This window comes from Dioscorea cayenensis, chromosome 19 (genome assembly GCF_009730915.1).
Source record: "Dioscorea cayenensis subsp. rotundata cultivar TDr96_F1 chromosome 19, TDr96_F1_v2_PseudoChromosome.rev07_lg8_w22 25.fasta, whole genome shotgun sequence".
Classification (NCBI taxonomy): Eukaryota; Viridiplantae; Streptophyta; class Magnoliopsida; order Dioscoreales; family Dioscoreaceae; genus Dioscorea; species Dioscorea cayenensis.
Genome location: NC_052489.1, coordinates 85106 through 110733, shown reverse-complemented (window position 1 = coordinate 110733; position 25628 = coordinate 85106). Strand labels below are relative to the sequence as shown.

The following is a 25628-nucleotide window of genomic DNA, read 5'->3' as shown; positions in this document are numbered from 1 at the left end:
TTCTTTATTAAAATTCTTCCAAAAGATCAAAGTCATGCCACAATGTAGCCCAGTGTTGTTTAAAAACCAATAAAAAGACTAACTGTGAAACATCTATTTGAGCTTAGACACCACCACTTGTTGGTCAGCTTGCAGAAGGGGCATAAGACATCAAGAGGGAGAGGGCTTAGAGGATGAGCAAACTTTAATGGTGCGTAGTAGATGAATTACAGAGGTTTATGAGTGCGCCACCCTCAATTCAACCCCAATAATGATATTTTAGATTGAAAGACTATTGGTGTTCATGACCATCCATCAAGATCAAGATTAATCCTATGGTGAACATATATTTGGCATTTTATTTTATTTATTTATTATTTTTGCTATGTAAAAAACGCACTCTGCCCAATTTATTTGGGAGTATTTCGTTCGTTTATTTCAGCTGCCGGATCGGCCCCAGTCTATTTGTCTTGTTTGGGGGTCGTGACGTTTGCGTCTGAGGTTTACTATTTGGGATTTGGGGGACTTGATTGTGAAAGCTATTGTCTGGAATATTTGATTTGCTAGAAATGACCGTATTTTTAATGCAACTTTGTGCATGCTTTTGCTATTATTCTGAAATGTGACAACATGATTTTATCTTGGTTGTTAGCTATGGCAGAGGGTCCCCGGGCGAAGTTCAAAGATTATATCTCCACCATTAGGCGCAGCTTGAATTTTTTAGGTCAGCGCTTGGAGGAGATTAGTAGTTCTCTATGATGGCTGAGGAGACGATTGACCAAATCACGAGCTAGTTTCTTTCTGCTGTCTGGTTCTCTTTCGTCTGTTGTTTATTTCTTGTGGACAATTTGATCATTTTTTTGTTATTGTAGTGTTCCCTTCGTCTAAGTTGTGTAGGGTTTTTGTTGTTATATTTCTTTATTTTAATTGAAGTGGTTTATTCATTTAAAAATTACAAAAACCTCAAGCTCTTCTGAAAGAAAAGAAATGCATTACCCTTGATGTTGTTCTGGCAACAAAAATACACTGACATAATACTGATACATACGCTCCGGCCACTCTGTTTCTACTCTCTGAAATTAACAAATTTGTAAGTTGGTATGGAGTAACTGCAGCACCACCAATAGCAATGCTTCCGGAGAACAAAATGGAAATTCTACAATTTTGCTGAGGAATTCGTGCTACCACTTGGGTAGAGAACTGGTTTTATGAGTGGAACTCAGCGAGACCAAGAATGATATTATTTATTTTGTACAAAATGGAGTGAGGGGAGCTCTTCTCTTTACTTTCTCACCGGTGTGTAGAGAACTACAGTCACAAATTTGGCCTGAAACCTGTGGGTGAGGCTAAGAGCAAACAGGGAGTGAGCAGCCCTGCCTCTCTCAAGGAAAAGATGGTTGAGAACATGATGCTGAGGCTTTAAACACACTTCTTCATGGTTTATCATTCCAAGTTGGGGAGGCGTGTTAGGTGGCTCCTTTGAGAAGTCTTCATCAAAAGGATTCACTTGGCTATAGCTCGAGTCTGGCGAAGGTGGAGGATCGAATTTGGAGACACTCTCTACATTTTCAGGAACAAAATCCTGGATTTGAAAGCACAAAAGAATCAAACATTAGCAGCAATACTGAAAAATGGTCAGTGAAAAATATAAAGCACAGAACAGAAATAAATAGCTAAGTTATTTTGTATGGTAAAAGTTCAGATAAATTATCTCAAGGTAGCTATTATTGTATTATGAAGTAAATATATATAATTAAAGGTGCAATAATGGCTATGTCAAGGGAACCACACACATATAAAGCTTTTATTCTATATATGATTTTTCATCATCATCATCATCATCATCATCATCATCATCATTATTATTATGAATAAAGGTCGGAAGTTGAAACAAGAAATTGTAAGAACCGAAATATGGAAGAAAACTGACATGGACATCAATGATGTTTGTTATGTGCCCCAATTCATCAGCTATACAAGGAAGATCAGAGATGTATCTCCATTTTCCGTCTACAATGAACTTGTAGTGGTAAACCCCAGATGGAAGGACTAACATGATTGCGTGATCCTTGCCAGATCTTTGCAGTGTCTTCCTGAAAATTAATAAATAATGGCTCAGTTCCCTTTTTTCTACAAAAGAAAATTAAGAAAATTAATCCCACACAAATTCAATATGGAAGAAGCACCTTGAAGCCCAGTTGTCCCAAGAACCTTCGATTGCGACATTGCTTCCTCCCTGGTTCCATGAAATCACAGTGGGAATTCCCTTTGCAATAGAGATATCAAGAGGTCCACTGGGATTATTCATCCATAACTGATTAATAACTTGGGGAACCTCCGCAGAATTCTGCAATGGAGCTAAAGGAGCCTGAAGCAAGGTTATAAGGTTTTAGCCTTAGATATGATAAGCATTCAGATTGTCAGATGCTATGAACTTAAGAAACTCATCCATTATTAGATAGGTAACATTCAAATTCCAAAGGTCTGCATAAAAAAGAATATTCATAAAAATTATCTCGGCACAAATGGACAAGAACAAGTATCCAACCAGGTATCATGATCCCAAAATGGGAGAAGAAAATATATTTCTTGAAACAATGAAAGGCATCTTTCTTGATTATCTAATAGGATGTTCAATGTACAAATAATAAAAGCTACACACCTTTAATGAATGTTTTGAACCTAAAAATTAAAGGGGTAGCTTACAATGAGATAGTAAGATATATGAAGAAAAACTAGGATAAGGATTGAGATCCACGAATATTGGAATAAAATTAATTCATAAGGGATGTTGTGCCATCTTCTTACTATCAAAGCCAAGAAATTTCTGTAGGACCTTGGCCCCTCCATGGAGCCTTTAATTTTTGTTTAAACTTCATTTAAGTTCGTCAGTGGGATATCAACATGGAAATGATGGTATACCCATTTGGCTTTCATATATGAGGGCCCAACACTGATTAAAAGTAGACAGTGTAGTGGAGTTGATTGTTTCATATTCTAATAGAATACCTATTTGACTTTGTATATGAGGGCCCCAACACTATTTGAATTATAGAGTGATAGTGGTATTGGTCCTGTGTATTTGTGCATTGATATGGAATAAGAGTGGGTCAAGATTACGAACATCCACTTACCTTATTCCAGGAAAAAGTTACACTAATATACATGAAATAGTTTTGCCAACATAGGTGAAGGATTTAAGTCTTACACCCCAGGTCGAGATGCCCAATGCCATGACAAGACACTTCAAGATTGTCTTCTGCCTAGAGGTATGATATCATAAATAGACTCCTTGGCAAACATATAGATTTGCGTATGTGAGTATGTGCTATAAGATTGAAAGGTAGGAAATAATTCTTCCCTCGCAATTGGGTTTCATAAGAACAGTGCCTTTCCTCTTATCCATTCTATACTTGGGATTTCAAGTTCTTGGATCTACTTCTTGGAGAACTAGTTCTCAAGAGTAGATAGTGAACATAAAGGCATAAATTCATATATTATTTGTCTGGCAAAATCTTATCAGTATCCCTGCTTTTATTGGAATCCTAGTATTAAAAAAGTTTCTCTAGCCCCATCTCTTTTGAGGGCATGGGAATCTAGTTGGGCCGAATGTCTCAAAATTCAGAGTTCAAAGCATATTGCTGGCAATCCTCAATGAAAACAATACTTATTGCCCAAACCTCTCAATTGGCTTCACCCATCCTTGGAAATGAATGAAAAACAAAAGTTTAGGGGATGATCCGATCTGATCCTCAGCCACAATGGAAGCAGTAGCTAGAGCTCGTCCAAGAGCAGAGAGAACGATCTGAAGCTTACACTACTTTGCTTATCATTTGCTAATTATGAGTAAATGCATACCATATTTTGCCTGACAATAATTTGATTGATTCCATAAAAAACTACCCAGTCCCAAATCAAAGTCATTTTAATCTTAATCCTGTTAAACACTGCTAATAATCTCTATTTAAACATCCTATATCCAATACAAAACAAGCTATTAGACTATTAGTCAGACTAGCTCTACCAGAATCTATCATATACATCTCTCCATCCTAAGTTAATTATAATCAGATTGGGTCTAATTCTGATAGTTTTAAAATGTTTGGTAAATCTTCACATATAATACCCTGCTATACCTATGATACATACCACATGAAAAAATCACAATAGCACAACAAATGAAACTGTGATAATCACCTAATAATTATTAATATATATATATATTATTTATTTATAAAGAAAGATCAATTTACACTGGTAAAACAGGCAACCATGAAAATTCGTGGCGCAGCCTAGGATCCAGTCTACGGATTGACGAAGCAGGAAAGAGCCGAAATGCTTTATCAAAAAGCACAACTAATAACGACAAAGCGATTGAAAGCAACTAGAAAGCATGCATTTTGCTAGAGATGAAATACAAACAAGCAATCAGTGACATGAAGAAAATAAAATAAAATGAATTGAGAGAAAGCACCTGGGGAGCAAACATGAGAGGAGCTCGATGAAGCGGAGGAATCTCCGGCATAGGGGGAGCCATCGGATCTGCAGACTGGATGCTGACAACGTGATCCGATCTCGCCAAAGGGTTGTAATTGGCATCAGCTTCGCTGAGGTCTCTCCCGTCCTTACCGGGGGAGTTTCCCATCTCCTACTCTCTAAGAGCTAAAGCAACGAACGAATTGGAGACATGGACGAGGATGAGGAGGGAGGCATGTAGCTGGAGGTGAGACCGAGGGAGGGGCGAGCAAGGGGGTATCCTCCGTGGACTCCGCCGTGCCCGTGTGATCTGGCACGTGTCTAACCTTTGTGACATAGACCTGGTTTGTTTGCCCCTCTAGATAATCCGATTCGGCTTTTTTTTTTTAAATAATAATTTTATATAAGCGTGATGATGTGAGATAGATAATCCATGACAATCAAAATATTATGGAGTAATTCATAAATTCCAATATTTCTTTATTATTATATATTTTACAGATATTTTTAGTTTTATAAAGTTCATATCATATCATATTGATGAATATATATCAATAATTCGGCCATTTTAGAGGGAGGTCGATGTGCAAGTGGAAAAACTTTTCCTTATCCCCCTTCCTTCTACCTCAAGTCCCAACTCCCGCGTCCCGAAAAGGCAAAAACTACAGCAAAATCACAGCATCCATGGCACTCCAAATCCAATTCCTCCATCCTTCCGCCATTAAAGACCTCTCTTTTTCCTCATCCCTCTCTCCCCACCCCATCCACTTCCACCCCTCCAACTCCAAACCGCCCGATTCCCAGATCCCATCCTCTCCATCCCTCTTCACTGTCCTCGCTGTTGCCGTCAATCCACCCCAGGAATCCCCTGCCAATAGCCCCCAGCGCCTCCTCAAGGAGCTCGCCGAGCGAAAGAAGACCGCTTTCCCTAGGAAAAAGATCCCTCCCAAGCGCTTCATCCTCAAACCCCCACTTGACGACGCCAGGCTCACCGAGCGCTTTCTCAGAAGCCCCCAGCTCTCCCTCAAATCCTTCCCTCTATTGAGCTCCTGTCTGCCTTCCTCCAAACTGAGCAATGCCGACCGTACCTGGATCGACGAGTACCTCCTCGAAGCCAAGCAAGCCTTGGGCTACCCTCTCGAGCCGTCGGATAGCTACGACGACGATAACCCCGCGAAGCAGTTCGATACATTGCTATACTTGGCGTTCCAACACCCGCAGGAAGGATGCGAGAGGACCAAGACTAGGCATGTGAGAAATGGGCACTCGAGGCTCTGGTTTTTGGGTCAGTACGTGCTGGAGATGGCGCTGGCGGAATTTTTCTTGCAGAGATATCCGAGGGAGTCCCCGGGGCCAATGCGGGAGAGGGTGTATGCATTGATTGGGAAGAGGTTCCTGCCAAAGTGGATTAAAGCCGCGAGCTTGCACAACTTGGTGTTTCCTTACGATGATATGGACAAGATGATTCGGAAGGACAGGGAGCCGCCTGTTAAGTGAGTATACGTTACATGTCGTTTGCTTTTAGATTTCTCGCATTTGTTTGAGATTATATCCACCAATGTTTTTGATGAAATCTCTTAGGATCATATCCACCAAGTTGACTTTCTTGTTCAACTGGAATGGTTTTGCTTTTTGGCTCTTGGTAGAGTTTTGCTTTAAAATAAAGAGGTTCTGTATTCTGTAATTTTTAGATCAAATTAGTGACTTTTCTTGTGACCAAAGATGGTCTACTGTGCTGGGGTATGGGTTTTTCAAAGAATGAAATTTTGATTGTGATCCAACTAATTGTAGTATGTTGCTTGACGCTAGGATTGGCAGTGATACAACTTAAGAAGCAAGAACGGGGTCTGGGTATAATTCAAACATGGCCTGATGGAAAAAATATGACAGAGTTTGAAATCATTTTGTTTGGCACTAGAAACTTTGCTATCTTGTGATATACCTTGCATGATAGATGGCTATTGAACTTGCTTTGTGCTGATTACAGTTAATATTCCAAAATTCCAGTGGCATTGATTATGTGAAATTATGCTGAGTCACCATCATAAACTAGTTCTGGAGTATGTGATATTTATTGATCATATCTCTTTGGTGAGTATTTGAAATCTCAGGTGACATCTTCTAAAGTATTCGTTTAATAGATGTATATTTTGTACTAACTTTGTGTGTTTGTTTTGTTTATGACCATTCCTCTCATTTCTGAACAAGAGAAAGTTAAAACTTTCTGGTTGGAGTACAGTTTGGAGTGTCTTATAACGTTTTCAAGCATGCATGTGCTGTTATTACTAGCCACTCAAGAAAGATGATTTTTTTTTTAATTTAACTTTCTGTAAAATGTTGTCAGATGTGTATTCTGGGCATTGTTTGGAGCTATATATCTTTGCTTTGGCATGCCTGAAGTTTATCGTGTACTGTTTGAGGTATTTGGAATGGATCCAGAAGATGAAAGTTGCCAACCAAAATTGAGACGACAGCTGGAAGATGTTGATCATGTATCGGTTGAATTTGAACAAAGACAACTAACGTGGCAGGATGTTGCTGCTTACAAGGTAAGAATTTTTGCATCATTTATATTGTATTTTCTTGGTGTTCATGCCTAAGTTTCTTTCAAGTAGGTTTGCATGAAAAAGGCAAGATGGAAAAGCAAAATATATGGTCCATTGAGAAATAAGTGTGATTGATAAATTTTATCTGGTATGTAGTATTAAATACAGGATGACTAACGTTTGTTTTCTACAATCATTTATTGCAGCCTCCACAAGATGCCCTTTTTGCACATCCTAGGCTTTTCAGAGCATGTGTTCCGCCTGGAATGCACCGGTTCCGAGGCAATATCTGGGACTATGACAGCAGACCCCAGGTCATGCAAGTGTTAGGATATCCTTTGCAAATGAATGACAGAATTCCAGAGATCACAGAGGCAAGGAACATTGAGCTTGGTCTTGGGCTTCAGGTATTGTTATGTACCTTTTCCTGTAAAGCAGGATAAAACAGCAATAATCTAGCACTACAATTAAGCAGATTATCTATTCTTATATGCTCTCCATATTGCTTTGTATAGAAGAAATGAAGTGATAATCACCTAAAACATGGAGGAAATTCTTTTGGCATAGAGTCAAACCTATAAGTGTAGTGTGTTTTTTCAATAAGTATAATACCTTCTTACACTTTCTGTTTCTGAAGTTATAGGCTTTCTGAGAATATCTGCTTGCATATTAATTGATTTGCCACAATTATAGAGGACAAAGCAGGGCATGCTATAGTTCCATTTTATTTTCTCCATCTTGTTTTCTATCTTGCTTAGATTTGCAAGAATAGATTTAATATTACGAGCTAATTTACTTTTGTTTCATCTTTAGCTTGGGTTCAAGTTGCTTGAAATTTGAAATGAACTCAACTCTAATGGGGATGTTGAGCATCACCTGAGCTCAAGATAGTTTAATTTGTGTTTTCTGAGTCAAAAATGATTTTCAAAAATACAAATTTTCTTTTAGGATGACCTATAGGTTAAAGGTTTGATTTAATGAATAAGAATTTGGTCTTATGCCTGGGGATTCATTAAGGTCTACAAGGAGAGGTGAGGAAGGAAAAACTCACGTGAAAACTAAGCATGAGTAATCTCAGTTACGACTGTGAAGTGATTTTAAATTGTGATTTTGATTTCTTTGAAAATTTAACTTGAACCTTGCAAATCTCTGATCATTGCTGATATCCATCTCTTTTCAATTTCATGACTTGTTATGAGAGATCTAGACAATAATTGTTTCCAATGGAAAGCATACTTTGTCTCTCTAATTTCCAACATTCATCGGATGTTGGTGGGCTGCCCTCCCTCATGTACTACTTTATTAAATGATTAGTGTTTGTTTAGAGCTAAGGTCCAAACTCTAGTGGTAGAGCTTCATCTTTTTAGTAGTTTAAACCCATTACGGACCGAGGATGAAGTTATCAGTTTCAATCCATATCATATCATTCTCAAAATCGCAGTATGGTTTTTAGGTCCATTTCTTTGTAAACTGCAATTTACTTTCTGATGCGTTATCAGCACCGCCCACCCTCAATAATTACCTTAATTGTCTGTTGCCAGTTGTGCTTCTTGCATCCTTCAAAGTACAAGTTTGAACATCCTCGGTTTTGCCTGGAAAGGTTGGAGTATGTTGGGCAAAAGATTCAGGTGATCCTTTTTGCTCCTACTATTAGAATTGATGTTCTGGATTCTCCTCTAGTTATTACTGTGAAACTTACAGATGGAAATGTTGTCTTCCGATACTCAGGATCTGGTGATGGCTGAGAGAGTGCTTATGAAGCATCTTGATGCTCCGGGGAAATGGGTGCAAGAGAAGCACCGCCGACTCTTGATGAACAAGTATTGTGGACGGTACTTACGGGACAAGCATCTTCATCGCTTTATCATATACAGTGAATCTGTTCAGGAAAAATACGAGCACAACAGGAGGCTCAAGAATCCTATCACATCTGCTGTGCAGCAGGCCATACATGGCCTATCATATACTGTATATGGTAAGCCAGATGTCAGACGGTTAATGTTTGAGGTTTTTGATTTTGAGCAAGTCCAGCCAAAAGCTGTGTGAAGTTCTGGGTTCAGTTTTCCGATTATTGGGCACTACTTTTTGGCTTGTTTTAACTCTATGTGGTTAAAAATGCTTCTGAGGCTCTTCCTCTCTCTTTAATTGAGACCAAAATTTGGCTTGGCCTTGGATTGTTCAAAAGCTTCAACATAATAACCTTGTAGGTGTTTCTGGAAGCTGTAAAGTGCGTAAACTTACGACGGAAATTTATGTAATTCTCTCTACTGTTTTGGATATTATATTATTGTTATTATTATTATTATAAACTGACATCGACCTCTTTCTCCATTGTATTTTTAAACTGAACTTTTGAAGGCGGTAAAATGCGTCTTCAGCCGTCGAGCATGCCGACGTTTTTGTTGCAAATGAACAAAAATAAAATAAAATAAAACCAAAAAAATAATAAGCCAAAAATAGAAGGACAAATTTTTTTTTTATGGAAATACAATAAATATAAATTATCAACGTGTTGGATTAGATTCAATAATATTGATTTTATTATAAAAAATATTGATTTAAAAATTTCACAATTTACTTTGCATTGAACAAACAACCTTATTAATATGTATCTGTTGTATGTGTAAAAAAATTAAAATTAAAATTAAAAAAATATATAAATTAAAAAATATGACATCTATTCTCTTATGTTATTTTCAATAAAGCTGGTTTATCCACATTTATTTCAAAAAAAATAAAAAATAAAAAATATGGCATCTAAACTCGTTTCTCTTTCATCTAACCTGAATCACATTCGCTCATTAGTGATATATTTATACCGCCAATAATTTCTACTGATTATGTTCAGTGATAAATGTTCCAAGAACCACGCACCATGACCCACAAGAATAGCTTTCAAAAGAATTATTTGAAAAGAAACAACTTATCAAACAAAACTTAATATTATATGATACTATCAAACAAATTATCAAACATAAATCTGACTGATGACCACCAGCTTCGCACCATTCGTTCAGAGCTGTTCTGTTCATGTAATGACAATAATCATACAGAATTGCTACTGCATGCTGGCTTAGTAGTTGAATAAACTCCAGATTCATGCTCTCAGTTGCAAGCTTTTGCATTAGGAAATTATGGTGTAATCTACATTGGGTGGAACTAGGAAGGGTCTGAAGGTCATGAGGAATCCAATGAAGACAATCACATTAGCAAAGAAGAAGACCATGTGATCACCTGCTCACCAAGAGAAATACAAAATATCAAGAATGAAAGAACAAATACATTCCAAAGTTCAACATATGCATCTAATCTGTACATAATTGAGTTTCAATAATTTCAATGTGTTTCTTTAATAGCACAAATTTTAGATTTACACTATCATAACGACTTAGAGCTGGAGGCACATGAAACTTGGTGAGAGCTCCTCCATATTTTACTGAATTTCAATCTAAAAAAGGGCAACCCTATTGCTCATGGAGCAGATTAGCAGATTTAACTATACCCAGATATGTCATTCCATCAGTTATTATTCCCAACCTCTGTTATATTTCCCAACCTCTATCATATTGCCCATGGAGGAGATTCAGCAATAGCCATGGTTGCCATTGTTGTTATCTATTTCGGTATTTGTATCAGGAAATAAGATCAAACAAACTGGTATTTATAGCAAGAAGAACTGTGTTTCTGGTTCCTATGTCAAACCTACTAAATTTTCAGCATTGCTTCGATTTAAAAAATTTTCTGAAAGAAGAGCAAAAATTAAAGACTTATCTATCATTTTCACAGATCATTATATCTCTATTAGATAGTGTTCAAGATTTTAGTAATCTAGTCTTATTCCAATATTATATGTGATACCATTATTTTATTAAAATGCAATATGTACTTGTTTCCAGTTTATGATGTGTATCCATTTCATAAATCAGGCACAACAAAGTCAAACCTGGTAAGAAGGAAGCCTGTTGTCGCTTTTGTGCCCAGGAAAATCTGCACATGGAGATAGTTTATTCAGACAATTCTAAAAAAACAACATGATACTAAATAGATATCCAAATCAAATCCAACCTCTGGATGCTACTGATCCAATCATAATGTAAGAGCTAATTCCTATGGAAGGGAAGGGTAGTGATAAGAATATGTATCTTGTAAAAACTTAAACTGTGCATTGTTCTATTGGTCTAGCAAGCTATAATAAGCAAGCCTTCAAAAACCCCATGTGCTTATTCAGAAACCACTGTCACTTGAGTGCAGTGCTTTATTAGGGTATTGATTCTACAAGATGTATAAATGTAAGTTGAGTAGATATTGCATTTCTGTCAGAGGTAGCATGGTTATTTTGGAAGTAACAGTAACTAAGCACCTGTTCTAGATTTAAGTGCAGAAGCTGCATTTCTAATTATTGCCAATAACCTGTGGTCAATGTGGTGATCACTTACCTAAGGTGTTCATAATACAACTTTTCTCATTATTATGGAATTTAGGTCAAAGAAATTTTTGAGGCATATATGGTTCATGCAAGGCTGGCATAAGTCCAGTTCAATGGTTCACTAGTTCAAATTAGAGAAAAATTAAAACAAAATGATTAAGAAAATTATTTTTTTAAAATAGGAATAGACCCCAGAATAAACAGTAACATTTTGCATGTGCTATAGGACAATAATAAAAACACTGGCAGTTTTCCACTCATATTTTGATCAAACTTAGAGAGTTGCATGAGGACATTGGAATATGCACCCTTTTGCTAGTTGTGTACATTTTACAAGTCACTTCCTGAAGATTATCTGATCAATTATAACAATTATCCAACATTAAGGATAGTGATGACATTGATAACAACCTCAATAGAAACTTCTGTCTATATGATGGGAAAGATGGACCAGTTTGATATCACCCTAATTGAAATTACCAAAAGTAATGCCTCCTTGCATAATATGACTTGCAAACAGCAAAGCCTCACAGAATAATAATAGTAAAAACAAAAATAATACTGATACTTACACAGCACCCGCACCAGCTGGAGCTACTGCTTTGAAAAGAGATTGTGAGGCCACAGCAATGCCACTTGCAGCCCCTCTTTGGTGTTGAGGCTGCAATTCGGTTGAAATTAAAGACAAAAGATTCAGAACACATTTGAGGTTCAGTAGCATTCTAGACTAGGTTAAAATACTAATAGGAAAATACATGAAACATATACCAGATATAACTATATCTAGGCAATGAAGCTTACCACAGCTTTGTTCTGTAAAATGAACAGTCCAGTGATGATACTAACCTGTTGCCATTCAAAAAAACACATTTGAGAAACGCTGGTCCAAATTATGAGATTTAATAGGCAACTGACCTTTGTAAAGAGGTTTCAGTAACATAAATACTAGGTTCGCACAATAAAGTCTGAAAAAGTATTACATGATGAAAAGAGCAGTGATCCATTGCATGTGTGTGGTACTGGCTATATATGTTGAAGGGAAATTGGAATTATTTTATTGCTTAAATAGGCTTTCAGGTAAACATGGGTACTTGCCTGAGGCCAGAATTTCCCAAGGCTCAAAAGAGATGCAATTGATAGTTAAAGATGGTGTAATAAAGGGGATTGTGTAAGGCATTTGTTTGTTGTTTACATTAGAACGTGAACTTAACTGTCAAATGAGTTCTATGGATAAAGGAATACAAAAACAGGATCTTTGAATAACCACTTATAGTTCTTGTTAATTTTAGCGAGTATACAAATCTGTCTCCATAACAACATCATGGAAGCAAGACGGACAAGCAAAATATACGTCAAGAATAAATGTGTGGAATCCTCCACATAAGATAATTGGGCATAAGATTATCAAAACTATCATGTTTCTCATATGTCAAGTAATCTTACCAAGATATAATGAGTCCACATCATGACAATGACATATCATTCTCTAACTCAAACCTCATTATACAGTCAAGATAATAAACCAGATAGTACAGAAAGATTAACAAGCCTAAAGTTAAGGTGAAGCACTGCCAAAACTTAATATAGCAAAAACACATGACAGAAACATGCCACTGCCAACCAAAGTAATGATTTGCTTTTGTACTTACCGAAAATATATTTTTCAACAAGGATCCACAATTAATTAACACAAAGAGGACAGCTCCTGATAGCATAGCTAAAAAGGGGAAACTGGCTATCAACGGAATTGTCAAGGCCTGCATATCATTGAAAATTGAATCACAGATGGGATATACAATTGGGCATATCATTGGAATGTGAGGAGGTTGGACATACCGCTCCAATACGGGATAAAACAATTGGTCCGAACGTTTTCTCAAGCAAAGGATAAATAGACAGTTGATATACCAGAAGACCAAAACCTAACATTTGAGAAGTAATTAATGTTATATGATACAAAATAGATGAAGGGATTTACAATAAGGACTAAATAAACGATGGAAAAAGAAAAAGCCACAATGATTAGTCTTCCAAGTAAATAAATCACCATAGTACCAGACCAATTGGCCATTCATACACTTACTAGAAATCTGTGCCTTATTACAATTGAGAAATGCTAACTTTCTATACGTGACCTTGAATATAGTACATTCTCAAGGTGAAAAGAATTGAGACCAAACAAATAAAAGATATTAGAAGGAGAAAGAAGTACATATCTTAGTTGACAGTCTAAAGTTTAAACAAGAAATCAACTACCTAGTGGCACAAAATTTAAATTAGGCATGAAATGAAGTTTCTTTGGAATAGAAACTATAAAGCTAAAATTGCATTCACCATCAACAATTCTCAAATTCCTCCAATAGGAGATATGCACAGCAATCATGATGTTTCCTAAATCAACTACTCAAGGATAAGTATTGTTACATATGTACCTGATACTGCAAGGATTACACCAACATCTTGGGATGAATAGTTCAAGCCCCCAAACTTCCTATCACTCTCAGCCCAAAGGGGCAAAATCTGCCATACGAATTCGTAACATAAAAGAAACATTATAATATTTCCGAAGATTTATCAGTGAAGACAAGATTAGTTATCATTCATTGTCTTGCATCAAACTAATTACACATCAATTAATTCATATATGATATAATTTAATGCCAACAAAATACTTGGCATTTTTCATAAACAATAAAATAAGTCAATACTGCTTACACATGAAGACATGCCAAATCTTTGAACTCCATATATCCTATGCAGGTTTCATATTAATTAAAATTTAATGTGATTTTATGTTCTTATAAAACAAATGGTGCACAGGAAGTGGGAATGCATACAATCAAACACGTAAACCACAAGCCTAATTGCATAAAAAAAATCCAACCAGATTTTTAAGTATCTTTAAGTCAATAAAAGATAAGCTTAATGTTAGTAACAGAAAATAAAAACCTTCTATGGCTAGTATATGGCTATATAGGTAAATATAAAGAGTCGGAAATAGTTAATCATACATACTACCATAATAATATCAAATAAACAACTATTACCTCTGTGAAGGCCATGTCATACAGGCTGAAAACACAATATACAATGATTGAAGACATCAATGGCCAATTCTTTAATAGACTCTCCTCTCTGGCTTGTTGTCTTCCTTCAGGATTTTCATTGCTTTCTTTTGAGTCAGATCCATTTGAACAAGCTTCCAAAGCTTCAACTGTTCCATATCCATTTTGGCTTTCCTTATGCATATGTAATGTCTCCTGCAGATATATTTGAAACATGGAGAGACCAAGTTTCAGCCTAATCTTCAGTGCTTATCTTCATATATGCCACATAAACAGTACTTGCAGGTAAATAAATGTAAAATGTCATAACCGACAATATACCTCAGATATAGATCTAATCTCCATGAACTAGCATGATATGGAAGAAAATCCTCACCAAAATACATGTCATGAATAGAATTAAATGAAATTAACTTATCTGCCAACAGATTATACTAAAATCATCACTATCATGGGTCCATATGCGCTCAAACATAGAGCTCCAGATTTCACAACTAATTTAATATATGGTAATTTCCAAGCTCAAACGGCTTGACCCAAAACAAATGCATGAGACCTTTAAGGAATAAAGTTGGTCTCTACAAACTCACATGTCACAAGTGTGGCAGCTACTTATCCAGCATTTTCCTAATCTGAGCTTCAAAAACACTACAGTGAAGAATTCTCTACAAAATAACACACATCCCAAAGCAAAACACTTTCCACATCAAAACCATCAGATCGACTTCACATGAAATAAGGCAATGCCATAATATATTATCTCTGTATAGTGTATACATACATGTATGCATGCAGATAAGGACATACAGATGCAATGTATACATTTATTTATGGTCATAGTACAATCTACCCAGTGTAATTTAAACATAAAAGTCCTGTCGTATTCGAATTATGTCAGTTTATTTACATTCTAGTGATAGGGGATATGATAAATGTGGTAGAAGAAGAAAGTATATAAAGAAGTAAAAAAAAACATTGAAACTAACCGGTAGCCAAATGCAGGTTATTGTCACACAAGCAGCAAAGATTGAAATAATAAGGCAAGGCAATAAGTAGGGAAACCTGCATGGTAGTGAAAAAATATAAATAAATAAATAAGTGAATGTTTTAAGATTCAGCTAAGAATCAGGATAAAACAAAAACACGTACCTCCCAAATAAAGAATCTTCTGCAAATATACTAGGAAAATTTTCGGCAGGCTGATTCACAATTAGTGTAAAATATAGCAAAACAGATCAGTGAAACAAAATAAACAGTAATTGACAGGGCAAATTTCAGAAAAATAAAGAGTCCAAAACTGAAAACAGAGCCGCTTTTACCTGTGCAAAAAAACCTCCAATAGCAGGGCCAACTACCAAACCTATACCCCAAGCTGTGCTGACCTGAAACATGACAAACATTGTCCACATCATCATTAGTTTTCAATGATAACTGCAGAAGAAAAGAAAAACAAATGATGGACAAGGAGAAAATAACACAAGGGAAAATAGCAGAGGTGGAAAGGTGACTACAAGAGATACTCCAATAGCTTGATATTCTGGTCGACAAACTTCGGCAGCATAGGCCTATAAACATCAAGTGGAGCAAATCATGGAAAGAGGAGATAACACAAAATAAATAAAATTGCACCAGTTAGAAATGAATATTAATTCTCATGCAGACTGCGTGCCTTTATTGGACCAAGTAAACCATTCAATGCTCCCAAAAGGAATCTTGTAAGGATTGCCATCCAGTAACTTGTACTCAAGCCAAAAAGAGTATTAAATATGATCCTGAAACCGATGATAGATTCAATCAAAATAACGAATGCAGCATAATACGATAAGCAGAAGCATTCACCAAACAGTAGGGAGAAAAAAATAAATATAGAGATAAAAGACTTGAAATACTGACACGGAAATAATGCCAAACACTATTACAGGTTTTCTTCCATATCGATCAGCCACTAACCCCCAAAGGACAGAAGTTAAAGATCTCCCAAGCATAAATGAAGCACCTTATATCAAACAGAAAAAAAGAAAACATGGCGTAAGTAATGCTGATATAATATTAAGAGATTATCTTACCTGTAACAAGAGACATGTAAATGTAACTCAAATCCAACTCACCTACAAAACCTGCATAAAATCCAATATCTTCCTCTCTTTTTGCAATGTGGAGGTCTCTTATCTTCATTAATTAAAAGGGAAGGTGAGAACAATGTAAAATCAGCTAAAAAAAACTTCAATCACATAAACATAATAATAAGGTCAATGATTAAATAATGCAGGGCATGCATCATGCAAAGACCCCAAAAATAAAAAATAAAAAATAAAAATGTCCGCAATGATGATGTCATGGAGAGGACAGCTATATAGGAAACATACTGAACATGTGGTGCCCGGTGATGTTATGTTTGCATGAGTCTAAAGATGACAGGACAAAGGTTTATCACAAATAGGCCAGAAATGAGAAGAAAGAAATTGTTATATGACTTATTGCCACTCCTATGAACTTTTATCTATTTTCCACCATTGCCATGATTTTTAAGTGCAAAAATGGAGTTATTTATATGATATTGGAAGATGTTGAATCTCTCACACCTTATCATAAAAACAGAACAGTGTAAAAACCTACAAATTTTAAAAGTAAAATCTGAACCAGGAGTATGATTGCAACCATAACAAAAGATCAAAAGTAAATAAAAATTAACAGAGGGAACAATGAATGAAGTTTAAAAGGCAGAGGAATGATAAGTTATTTTAACATCTTTCAGGGGCCAATACACAAAAATTCCCCAAATCTGGGGTGGAAAAGTCCAAACCAGGATGGAAGATAAGGCCCCAGGAGCTACAACCGGAGAATTTGGAGTACAACACCGGAACTTGAGAGAATCATTTGTTTATTTTATTATTGTTATTATTACTATTTTCAATGAAAGAAGGAAGAAACTACGAAAATATACAAGTTTTGCTGGTTACTAAGATCAAAATAAATAAATAAATAAAATAAAATGAGTGGAGACGGACGAAGAAACAAATAAGAGATGGAAGGCAGAGAGCGTGTTAGATCAAATGGCCCAATCAAGAGAAAGTCGGAGTTGATTTGAAGTGGACCATATATCAGAGGAGGAAAGCTTCGACAACAGATGGAGACAGAAAAAGTCTTAAACAAAGGCAAGTACCAAAAAAACAGGGCTTTCCCAATTCTTAATTACACATCAAATTAAGAATCACAAAGGCAGCCAGAAAAAAAAAAAAACAGTGATGTCAGTGATCCTGTAAGTAAATTCTCCAATCTCAATCTCATTCAATGCCAGGCATCAAATCAAAAGGTAGGCGGGCATTAAATTACATTAAAAAAAAAAATTTAGACAAGAACGAAGATAAAACACAAGAGATGAGAGAGATTCACGTACCATGAAATACAAGAAGGGAAACAGCGACGATATCGGCAGAGCTGAACCCAAAAAGTAAACATTAAAATATTAAAATTAACAAACCAAACACAAAAAAAAAAAAGGCCTAGGACGGCGATGATGATGATGATGATACCGGTGCAAAGGGTGACGAGCCAGACATAAAGGAACTCAATATAAGGAATTCCAGGCTTTGATTCTATGCGCTGCGCGAGGCGGCAACCCGGACAGTCATCGAAGTAGACTTTTCTCTTTGGCAACAAAGGCACCTTGTTCTCTGCCATTCTAGGATCAGAGAACAACAACACCACCACCAACAACAACAACAAAGAACCTCTACCACACCACACCACACCACCAAGATATTGTCGATGATGATGATTATGAATAATGAGATTTAATACATATATATATATATATATATATAGGAATGTGATGGTGAATCGGTGATGATGCTTTTCCCAGCCGCCGTGGAGGCTGAAAGGATTGGAAGAAGACTCAGAGAGAGTTGAATAGAGGAAGAGAAGCGTACCAGGCTTGAGTTCTTCCCATGTATGATGTATGTATATATATAGAGAGAGAGATAGATAATAATATTTACAAGTTGGTGATGAGGAGCATGAGGTTACGATTTAACCCCGAGCTCTGCTGCAGGCTTTGCAGAGAAATGCACATCATAATCACGCGTACATCTCGATTTGAGTTGCGATGAAAGCTCACCTGTCTTTTATGTCAATTCATCGTGGACAAAGCGCCACAACAATCAACAGCACCACTTCTATAGACTATTTACTATTATAGCTCATGGTCCTAATTGGAGGGTAACTACTCGCCTCCTGGCTGTCACGTGTTCATCTTCTTTTCATTTAGGTGGCCCATTTTTATAGAAGTTTCAAGTATTTCCTGCCAGGTTTTTTTTTTATTGTTATTATTATTATTACTTATTACTTATTACTTATTAAATTCAGTTAATTAAATAATTTTTTTTTAAAAAAAAAATATTACTAATTTATATTGAGAGATAATTACCATTGCATACCGTAACAATTGGAGAGGATTAATTGTGCATGTCTTCCTGACCGCTGCATATTGGACATATTTTATGTTGATTATAGTCTGCGTGTTTGGTTTATTTTATTTTTTATTTGAAATTGATTTTTATATAATTTAATTATAAATTTTAGAATTTTATTAATATTTTACATAAATTTAATTAAAAATTATTTTTAAAAATGTTTTTTATAAAATGCAACAAACATTGTGCACAAATATAGAACAACCTGAACCTACAACTTTAGCGAAATCTTGTATGATTTTTGAGTTCGATTTTAAGTTTTTTTCGAGATAAAAAACTCAATACTAATAAAACAAAATATATATATATATATATTATTGCAATTAATTTGTTTACTATAAAACGTTTTTTCACACACAAAAGCAACATGTTAGATATCCAATTAATAAATATACACCCAGCCTTAATTATTAGACATGCAATTAATCAATATGTGTCACATGTAGGGACGGGTGCCACCATAGAAATTTGGCTCTCCTCAAGCCCTTTTAAATCGCAATAAAACTACACAATTTTTAATAGCCAAGAGAAAAGTGCAACCGAACAAAAGTCCAACCGGGTCTTTTATTTTTTATTTTATTTTATTTTATTTTTTTTGAAAGAACGTGCATATTTTTTATTTCAATAAGATTATGATAAACTTCTACAAAGCAAGGGAGACCCACTCAAATTGAGCCTTATACTACGAAAAAGCAATGTTTAATTGATTAGTTGTGGTTGAAGAATATTAGATGAAAGTAAAGCACTTTTTTCTTGTCCTTTTAAGGATTAGAATTAAAGTTAGAGATGTTCCTGTGACCAGTTATATATGCGTCTTGTGAAGCAATACACAAGAACACGCATAAGATTATTAGGATACCACAACAAATCAAAATAGGGGAAGAGCCTGTAATTGTTATTGCAAATTATTTACATATGTGAACACTCTTTTCACATATTGGCAAAAATATTTTTTTTCCCATAAAATATTTATTTTGAAAAAAAAAATTTAATTGAATACTAAAATTTATATAAAATAAGAGCGTGGGTGTATTGAGATATTAACTCTATATCTACGCACATTTCTGATTTTTTTAAATAAAAAATACTTGTTGTCTTTTTATTAAATTTTTTTTTAATCTAATAGAAATAAAAATGATTTTTTTTTATTCATTAAATATTCATAGAAATCATTTACAGAATTTAATAAGTTTCTAGTTACACTGTAATCCTCGTTATTTTAGGTTGTCTTATTTTACGTATGCACTTACGTAATACATTAATATGTGTCAACATCAATAAAACAGCTACTTAAAACTCAGACAATAATTAAATTTGTGCTACGTGAAAAACTTGAGTACTCTTGAGATTTACCTAGTATTGAATAAGTTTTCGGGCGAAGCATCATACATGAAGAGCATGTGATCTTGTTGGTCTTGGAAATTAAATGGACTTACCACAGTCAATTACATATATGCCCTTAGAAGGTGTACCAGTGGGACTCTCTTGTTGGAGCGTCATCGCATTCGTCACTTAATATGTTTTGCTCAGTGAAGGCTGGAAAGTGAAAACTCATACTCGTCAGCAATTTAGCCGGCTTTTTCTATTTGTCGATTATCACAATATACTTTCGCTTTGACCACGCTGCATATTGATGATATATATTTGACTCTTATTTTTTTATTATTATTATTTTTTGTGGGGGCATTTATACCCCACCACCAAAACTAATTTGATTTCGCAGGCTGTAGTTACTTTTGTCTTTCCAACTTTAGAGTGATGTTGGGCTTAGAGAGGTCAGAGAAGCACGAATAATATGAAGCTGTTACTATTATTCAGCCACATTTCCTACTACAACACATGGGGCAAATAAATAAATAAATAAATAAAATAAAAGACAGAATTTCCTTTACCTTTCTTCTTCCAGTTCGGTTGCATGCAGACTTCACAAATCGCCAAACACTGACAGGACTAGGCGACTAGCTGATAAATTTAATCATAATTAAATATATATATATATATGTATGTATATTTTTTTCTTTTTCTCTCTTCCTTTTCTGTTGAGCAGCCTGTGACATCACAAATCATCAAAACAGGACAAGCTGATTTATTTGATCACATGATGCTTATTTATCATTCTAACACTCAAACATATGGTTCATACAAAGAGATTCAACTTCATTTCATGTAGAACCAGACCCGTGTATTCTGAAACCAAAAGAGCAACATATTTCCTTGTCAAGCAGGAATATTGTTCTTCAAAAAGAAAATGTCATCCAGGGAACTTGGCTGTAATGTACTCCCCAATTGCCAAGCTTGAAGTTAGGCCTGGAGATTCTATGCCAAACAAATTAACAAGTCCAGGAATGCCATGATTTCTTTCATCCTGCATGGACATAGACATAAAAATAAAATAAAATAAAATAAAAAATAAACATAAAAAGCAATCAATCAACCAAGAATCCAAAAAAATCCAAAAATCAATAGCTGGAATTTTCAACTTATAATAATGCATCATTTGACGATATCATCATAGAATTAGGCTTTTTTTCTTTTTCTTTTTTTGAAAAGATGAATAAATCACATGCATTACTAAAACAATTAGGCACTTGTCAAGCATTTTCATCTGAAAACATAATAATAACAATCTAGACAAGTTCACTGAATTATTCCATAACTTTTTGAATTTAACTATCCGGGTCAGGTAACACCATAATTAGCACACATCTACCTGAATAAATAAAAAAGGTAACACTAATAAGAGTTTAAAGAAAAAAATATTATACAGAAAAAAGCAAGGCCTAATTTCCAAGATTATGTCAAGATTTCCAACACAAAAGCATGCTGAATACTGGATTTGTCATGGACGACACACCAGGAAATGCAGCAATAATGAAAACAGGCTGGTTTGTTCTAAATCCCTGCTGTTAAAATTTGAAAAGTTTTATGGAATGCAAGGCACCTGTATAACAAAGTCCATCTGTGGTTGTTTGGGTCCAGAAAGTTTTGGTCGAATCCCTGAATATCCTGGGTCTAGAGACCCATCCTTCAGATCAGGGAAGTACTTTCTTATCTCTGGATAGAACCTATTCACACGATCAGGGTTGACAGAGTAATCAAACCTGAGTGACATGTATAAGCAGGGAAAAATTAGTACTTCCAAGACAGGATAAAAACTTTTATCACGATTGCACGTCCAAATTAAAAATTTGTTAGAGCAGAAGATAAGATTGAGCACTGAGCTGTGGTAAAAGCAACAAATTTTATTTGATTCAGCAGTTGTACGAAGTACAAACATAAGAAAACCTTTCCCTGCAAAGAGCCATTTTTTAATTCAAAAGTAGTCAAAATTGATCAACCAAATTAATGGAAGAAATTGCTTTTCCCCCCAAAACAATCATGGAAGTCAAAGTTAATAGACATTCAATTCCATTCCTGTCAATGCTAGCTGATGCCTGACTTTGTATTTTCACTGGTATGATGTCAGCTTCACACAGCAAAGAGACAAAGCTGAAGGTTCTATGAGGTCTTACTGACAAAGACAAGAACCCGGATCAAGGGAAACATCTGGTTACTGTTAGATACATGTATATATGTGTATGTATATCCTGAGTATAGACCATGTACACTATACGTACCTGTACACTTCATCATCTATTTATACATGAGCTTGTCCATTGAGATCAATGGTTCAAGCATTTCTCTCTTCCTCTCACTTTCTAACAGTTACAAGCAATGCAGGCAGGGTTCAGTTTAATCATAGAGTGAAGAGAAAATGCATTGACGTTATGCAGACTAGAGAGCAATATCAATACAGGGAATGTTACTATCCATGCATCATTGAGCACACTCAAGTTTTTTGTAATGCAACATGATCCAATCCAGACGAACATCGAAGCACTCACATCAACTTGGTACTCTCTTGTTTACTTTTTACTGTTAAAACTCGAAAGAAAGAAGGTAAGGTTAAAAATACCTATTAAAGAAACTTATATCATCTACACCATCAATCCATTCGACATCAGGCCCAAACTTGATCAGACCATTCAAGTCCAAGGTAACATGCACACCAAGACCACCATCTTCAGGGATTGGATAAATCAGATGACTGAAAGGAGGATTTTTGGTTTTAGATAGAGTGAAGTAGCACCCGCGTGCATAATAAGCAGCAGGAATAACATTATGGTCCAGACCACAAAATCTTTTTGCAAGAGGAAGAGCACTTAATCCAGCTGAATTAATCACGAGCTTGGGGATCAGAACAAGCTGAGGCAACAAAGGAGATGCATCATCATGATTTTCAAGGTCCTTACTTTCTGAAATGTGGAGATGCAAATGATTATCTTCAACATGACCCCCTAAAACAGTACTATTATAAGAAAAAATAGCTCGAGCATTCTCAGCCTCCCCCTGTGTCCAAATTGAGGTGCAAATCAGATAACAGTAAAGCACTAAGGGGCCATCAAAATGAGAGAAAAGAACAGCCCTATGTAATGATTTTCTCAAATGATAGATTATAGGGTAAACAATACATATTAATACACAATAAGAAGAGAGCAACAGAGTCCAGAAGATCACAGAAACCACGAAGGGCCATCGTGGATTAGTAATTCTGCCTCCATTTCTTTTGATAGAAATATAAGCTGTCAACTTTGGCTTATAGATTTCATAATTCATAAATAAGTTTAACTCAATAAACCCAACAAAAATAAATAAGAGTCCCCTTTATGCAAAACAGATTCAGACTTTAGATAGACATTTTAAGATTAGTCAAACTAAAATGAAGGTCTGATTTTGCAGAATCACACCCAAAATGGTGAATGTGATGACAGGGAAGATGGCAGGAGTATGATTGATAGAAGTGGCTGGAGAAGGGCAGCTATGATAAGTCAAGAGAAGCAATGTGGTGTTACAAGGAACATGATTTAATGGGGGTCTCCATATATCTCACATGAAAATGGGTCACATGCTCCTTCTATATAATCTAGAATGTTGAAACAGGATAAATCTTAAAAGAAGTTTTTTTGAAGTAAAATATCAACAACTAAAATAACTTCAAAATTTTTGCATACTGAATCCAAAACAATGTTTGGTACAGGCAAAATGGAGTCAGGACAGGTGAAATAGTTGTTTTTTGAAGCAAAATGAATAAATAAATAAGTAAAAATTGAAACAGAGGTTTAAAACCATGTTTGGTGTATAAGTTCAAAATTGAAATTGCAGCAATTTACAAAGAATGAGACTTATCTAGAAAAATCATTCAGCTTTTATCTAGAAGTTTGGGTACAAAGATTGACATATTTGCAACCATATGGAAAAAGGCATAACAACATTTTTTTTAAAAAAAAATATTAAAGATATCAGCAGCTAAATTTATTTGTTAGTAAGAAAAACCTAATGCCATGACATCAATAACTATAAATCAACAAAAGGCAATCTGCAAAAAAATGGCAGTAAGGTCAAAGTATCTACTACCAGATGGCGAGAATCACAAGTATGGATAATTATATAAGTTGCAGAACAAAAGTTTGAACTTAAGGAGAGTTAGTCAGTACCGCCAAAGAAAGCATGAATGAGTGAGAATCAACTATCCCAGAACAAGGAGACAACAAGGCTTTCACACAATGAAGTTTAGGTTCCATTCGCATAGCTTCAGATCCCTCCATCATTCTCAGTCCCTTGACTCCATTATCTGTCCCGCATCTTAGCAGAATACTCAATTTTGGAACTTCTGAAACCCTTGTAGCAACTATAAGTTTACCAATTTGTTGATGCGGAATTTGTCGATCAGCACAGTATCGGTAAAGCAATTCTCTACCTTTTACACAAAACCTTGCCTAAAGAGAAAAATTTTAATGTGCGCAAAGATAAAAAATATGCAAAGAGGGCAGGCCATACTGAAGTAAAATTCTCTGGTTCTCTTCTCTACAGAAGCTTTTGGATTAAAAGAATGGAAAACAAGTGTGAGTAATTTTAACCCAGTATATATTGATACCCCGTTTTTCCTTACACTTGTTCCGAATCTCTTAAGTATTATTAAAATACAAGTTTTCAACAAAACATTCTTTCCTCAAAATTTCCCTCAGGGCCAAAGTCAGTAGGATTCAACCTTTCTATATATATATATATATATCACATTTTTATTCTTGCATATTCAAACTGTTTTTTGCACCAATGTGGATTGACAATCTGAACAGATAGAACATTGAAACAAAAGTAGGAAATTCTCCATGCATAATAGATTAAAGCAATTAATTTCAATTACCACGGTACCTTTAATGAATTGGGAGGGTAGTAAATTCCAGCATGAATCACCTCACTGTTGCGAGAACTAGTCCCAGTCCCAAAGGTGGAAGCCGATTCCACAACTAAAACATCACGGCCCTTGAGAGCCATTTCCCTCGCCACAGCCAGCCCTACAACTCCAGCGCCAATGACAACCACATCCACCTTCTCCTTGGAGATTCCCTCCAATCCCGCACCAAAAGCCTTCCATCTCCTATCCCCAAGGGCCTTTCCGAAGCTTCCAATTGCCCTTCCCACCATCAGACTTGCCACTTCTCTCAATGTACTCGTAACTAATATCATTCATTCATTCATTCATTCGAGGCCCTCCCTAGCCTAGCTAGCCCTATTCCCCGCGGTTGTGGTACTCCGCGGGTACTCGAACTCAAACGTATTCCGC

The 25628-nt window shown here is 35.6% G+C and overlaps 4 protein-coding genes across 6 annotated transcripts; 1 reads left to right on the top strand and 3 right to left on the bottom strand.

Annotated features, from left to right (window-relative positions):
* Positions 1 to 953: 953 nt before the first annotated feature.
* On the bottom strand, positions 954 to 4994 carry LOC120249419 (SNF1-related protein kinase regulatory subunit beta-1-like). Its single transcript, XM_039257916.1, has 4 exons — positions 4454 to 4994; positions 2166 to 2347; positions 1910 to 2072; positions 954 to 1561 (listed from the first exon to the last, which is right to left on the bottom strand). Exons 1-4 carry the CDS (start codon positions 4622 to 4624, stop codon positions 1262 to 1264), a joined length of 816 nt encoding a protein of 271 aa, XP_039113850.1. The 5' UTR covers positions 4625 to 4994; the 3' UTR covers positions 954 to 1261.
* Positions 4995 to 5055: 61 nt separating this feature from the next.
* LOC120249418 (ribonuclease III domain-containing protein RNC1, chloroplastic) lies at positions 5056 to 9310 on the top strand. The gene is made up of 5 exons (XM_039257915.1): positions 5056 to 5948; positions 6800 to 7004; positions 7208 to 7408; positions 8543 to 8629; positions 8730 to 9310. The coding sequence occupies exons 1-5, from the start codon at positions 5140 to 5142 to the stop codon at positions 9045 to 9047; spliced, it is 1620 nt and encodes a 539-aa protein (XP_039113849.1). The 5' UTR covers positions 5056 to 5139; the 3' UTR covers positions 9048 to 9310.
* Positions 9311 to 9802: 492 nt separating this feature from the next.
* On the bottom strand, positions 9803 to 18623 carry LOC120283914 (protein ZINC INDUCED FACILITATOR-LIKE 1-like). The gene is made up of 17 exons (XM_039290716.1): positions 18026 to 18623; positions 17890 to 17930; positions 16601 to 16661; positions 16386 to 16488; positions 16162 to 16264; positions 16004 to 16057; positions 15812 to 15874; positions 15642 to 15691; positions 15479 to 15554; positions 14475 to 14687; positions 13860 to 13947; positions 13264 to 13349; positions 13077 to 13184; positions 12229 to 12273; positions 12000 to 12088; positions 10945 to 10988; positions 9803 to 10235 (listed from the first exon to the last, which is right to left on the bottom strand). The coding sequence occupies exons 1-17, from the start codon at positions 18171 to 18173 to the stop codon at positions 10126 to 10128; spliced, it is 1482 nt and encodes a 493-aa protein (XP_039146650.1). The 5' UTR covers positions 18174 to 18623; the 3' UTR covers positions 9803 to 10125.
* A 2404-nt stretch (positions 18624 to 21027) lies between these two features.
* Positions 21028 to 25521, bottom strand: LOC120249538 (L-2-hydroxyglutarate dehydrogenase, mitochondrial). 3 transcript variants are annotated; one of them, XM_039258088.1, is made up of 5 exons: positions 25217 to 25521; positions 24499 to 24780; positions 22920 to 23353; positions 21906 to 22065; positions 21028 to 21329 (listed from the first exon to the last, which is right to left on the bottom strand). In XM_039258088.1, the coding sequence occupies exons 1-5, from the start codon at positions 25487 to 25489 to the stop codon at positions 21216 to 21218; spliced, it is 1263 nt and encodes a 420-aa protein (XP_039114022.1). In that variant the 5' UTR covers positions 25490 to 25521; the 3' UTR covers positions 21028 to 21215. The 3 variants fall into 3 exon arrangements, with proteins under 3 accessions (XP_039114022.1, XP_039114023.1, XP_039114024.1); XM_039258089.1 differs by having other exon boundaries at positions 22920 to 23209; XM_039258090.1 differs by lacking the exon at positions 21906 to 22065.
* Positions 25522 to 25628: the final 107 nt, after the last annotated feature.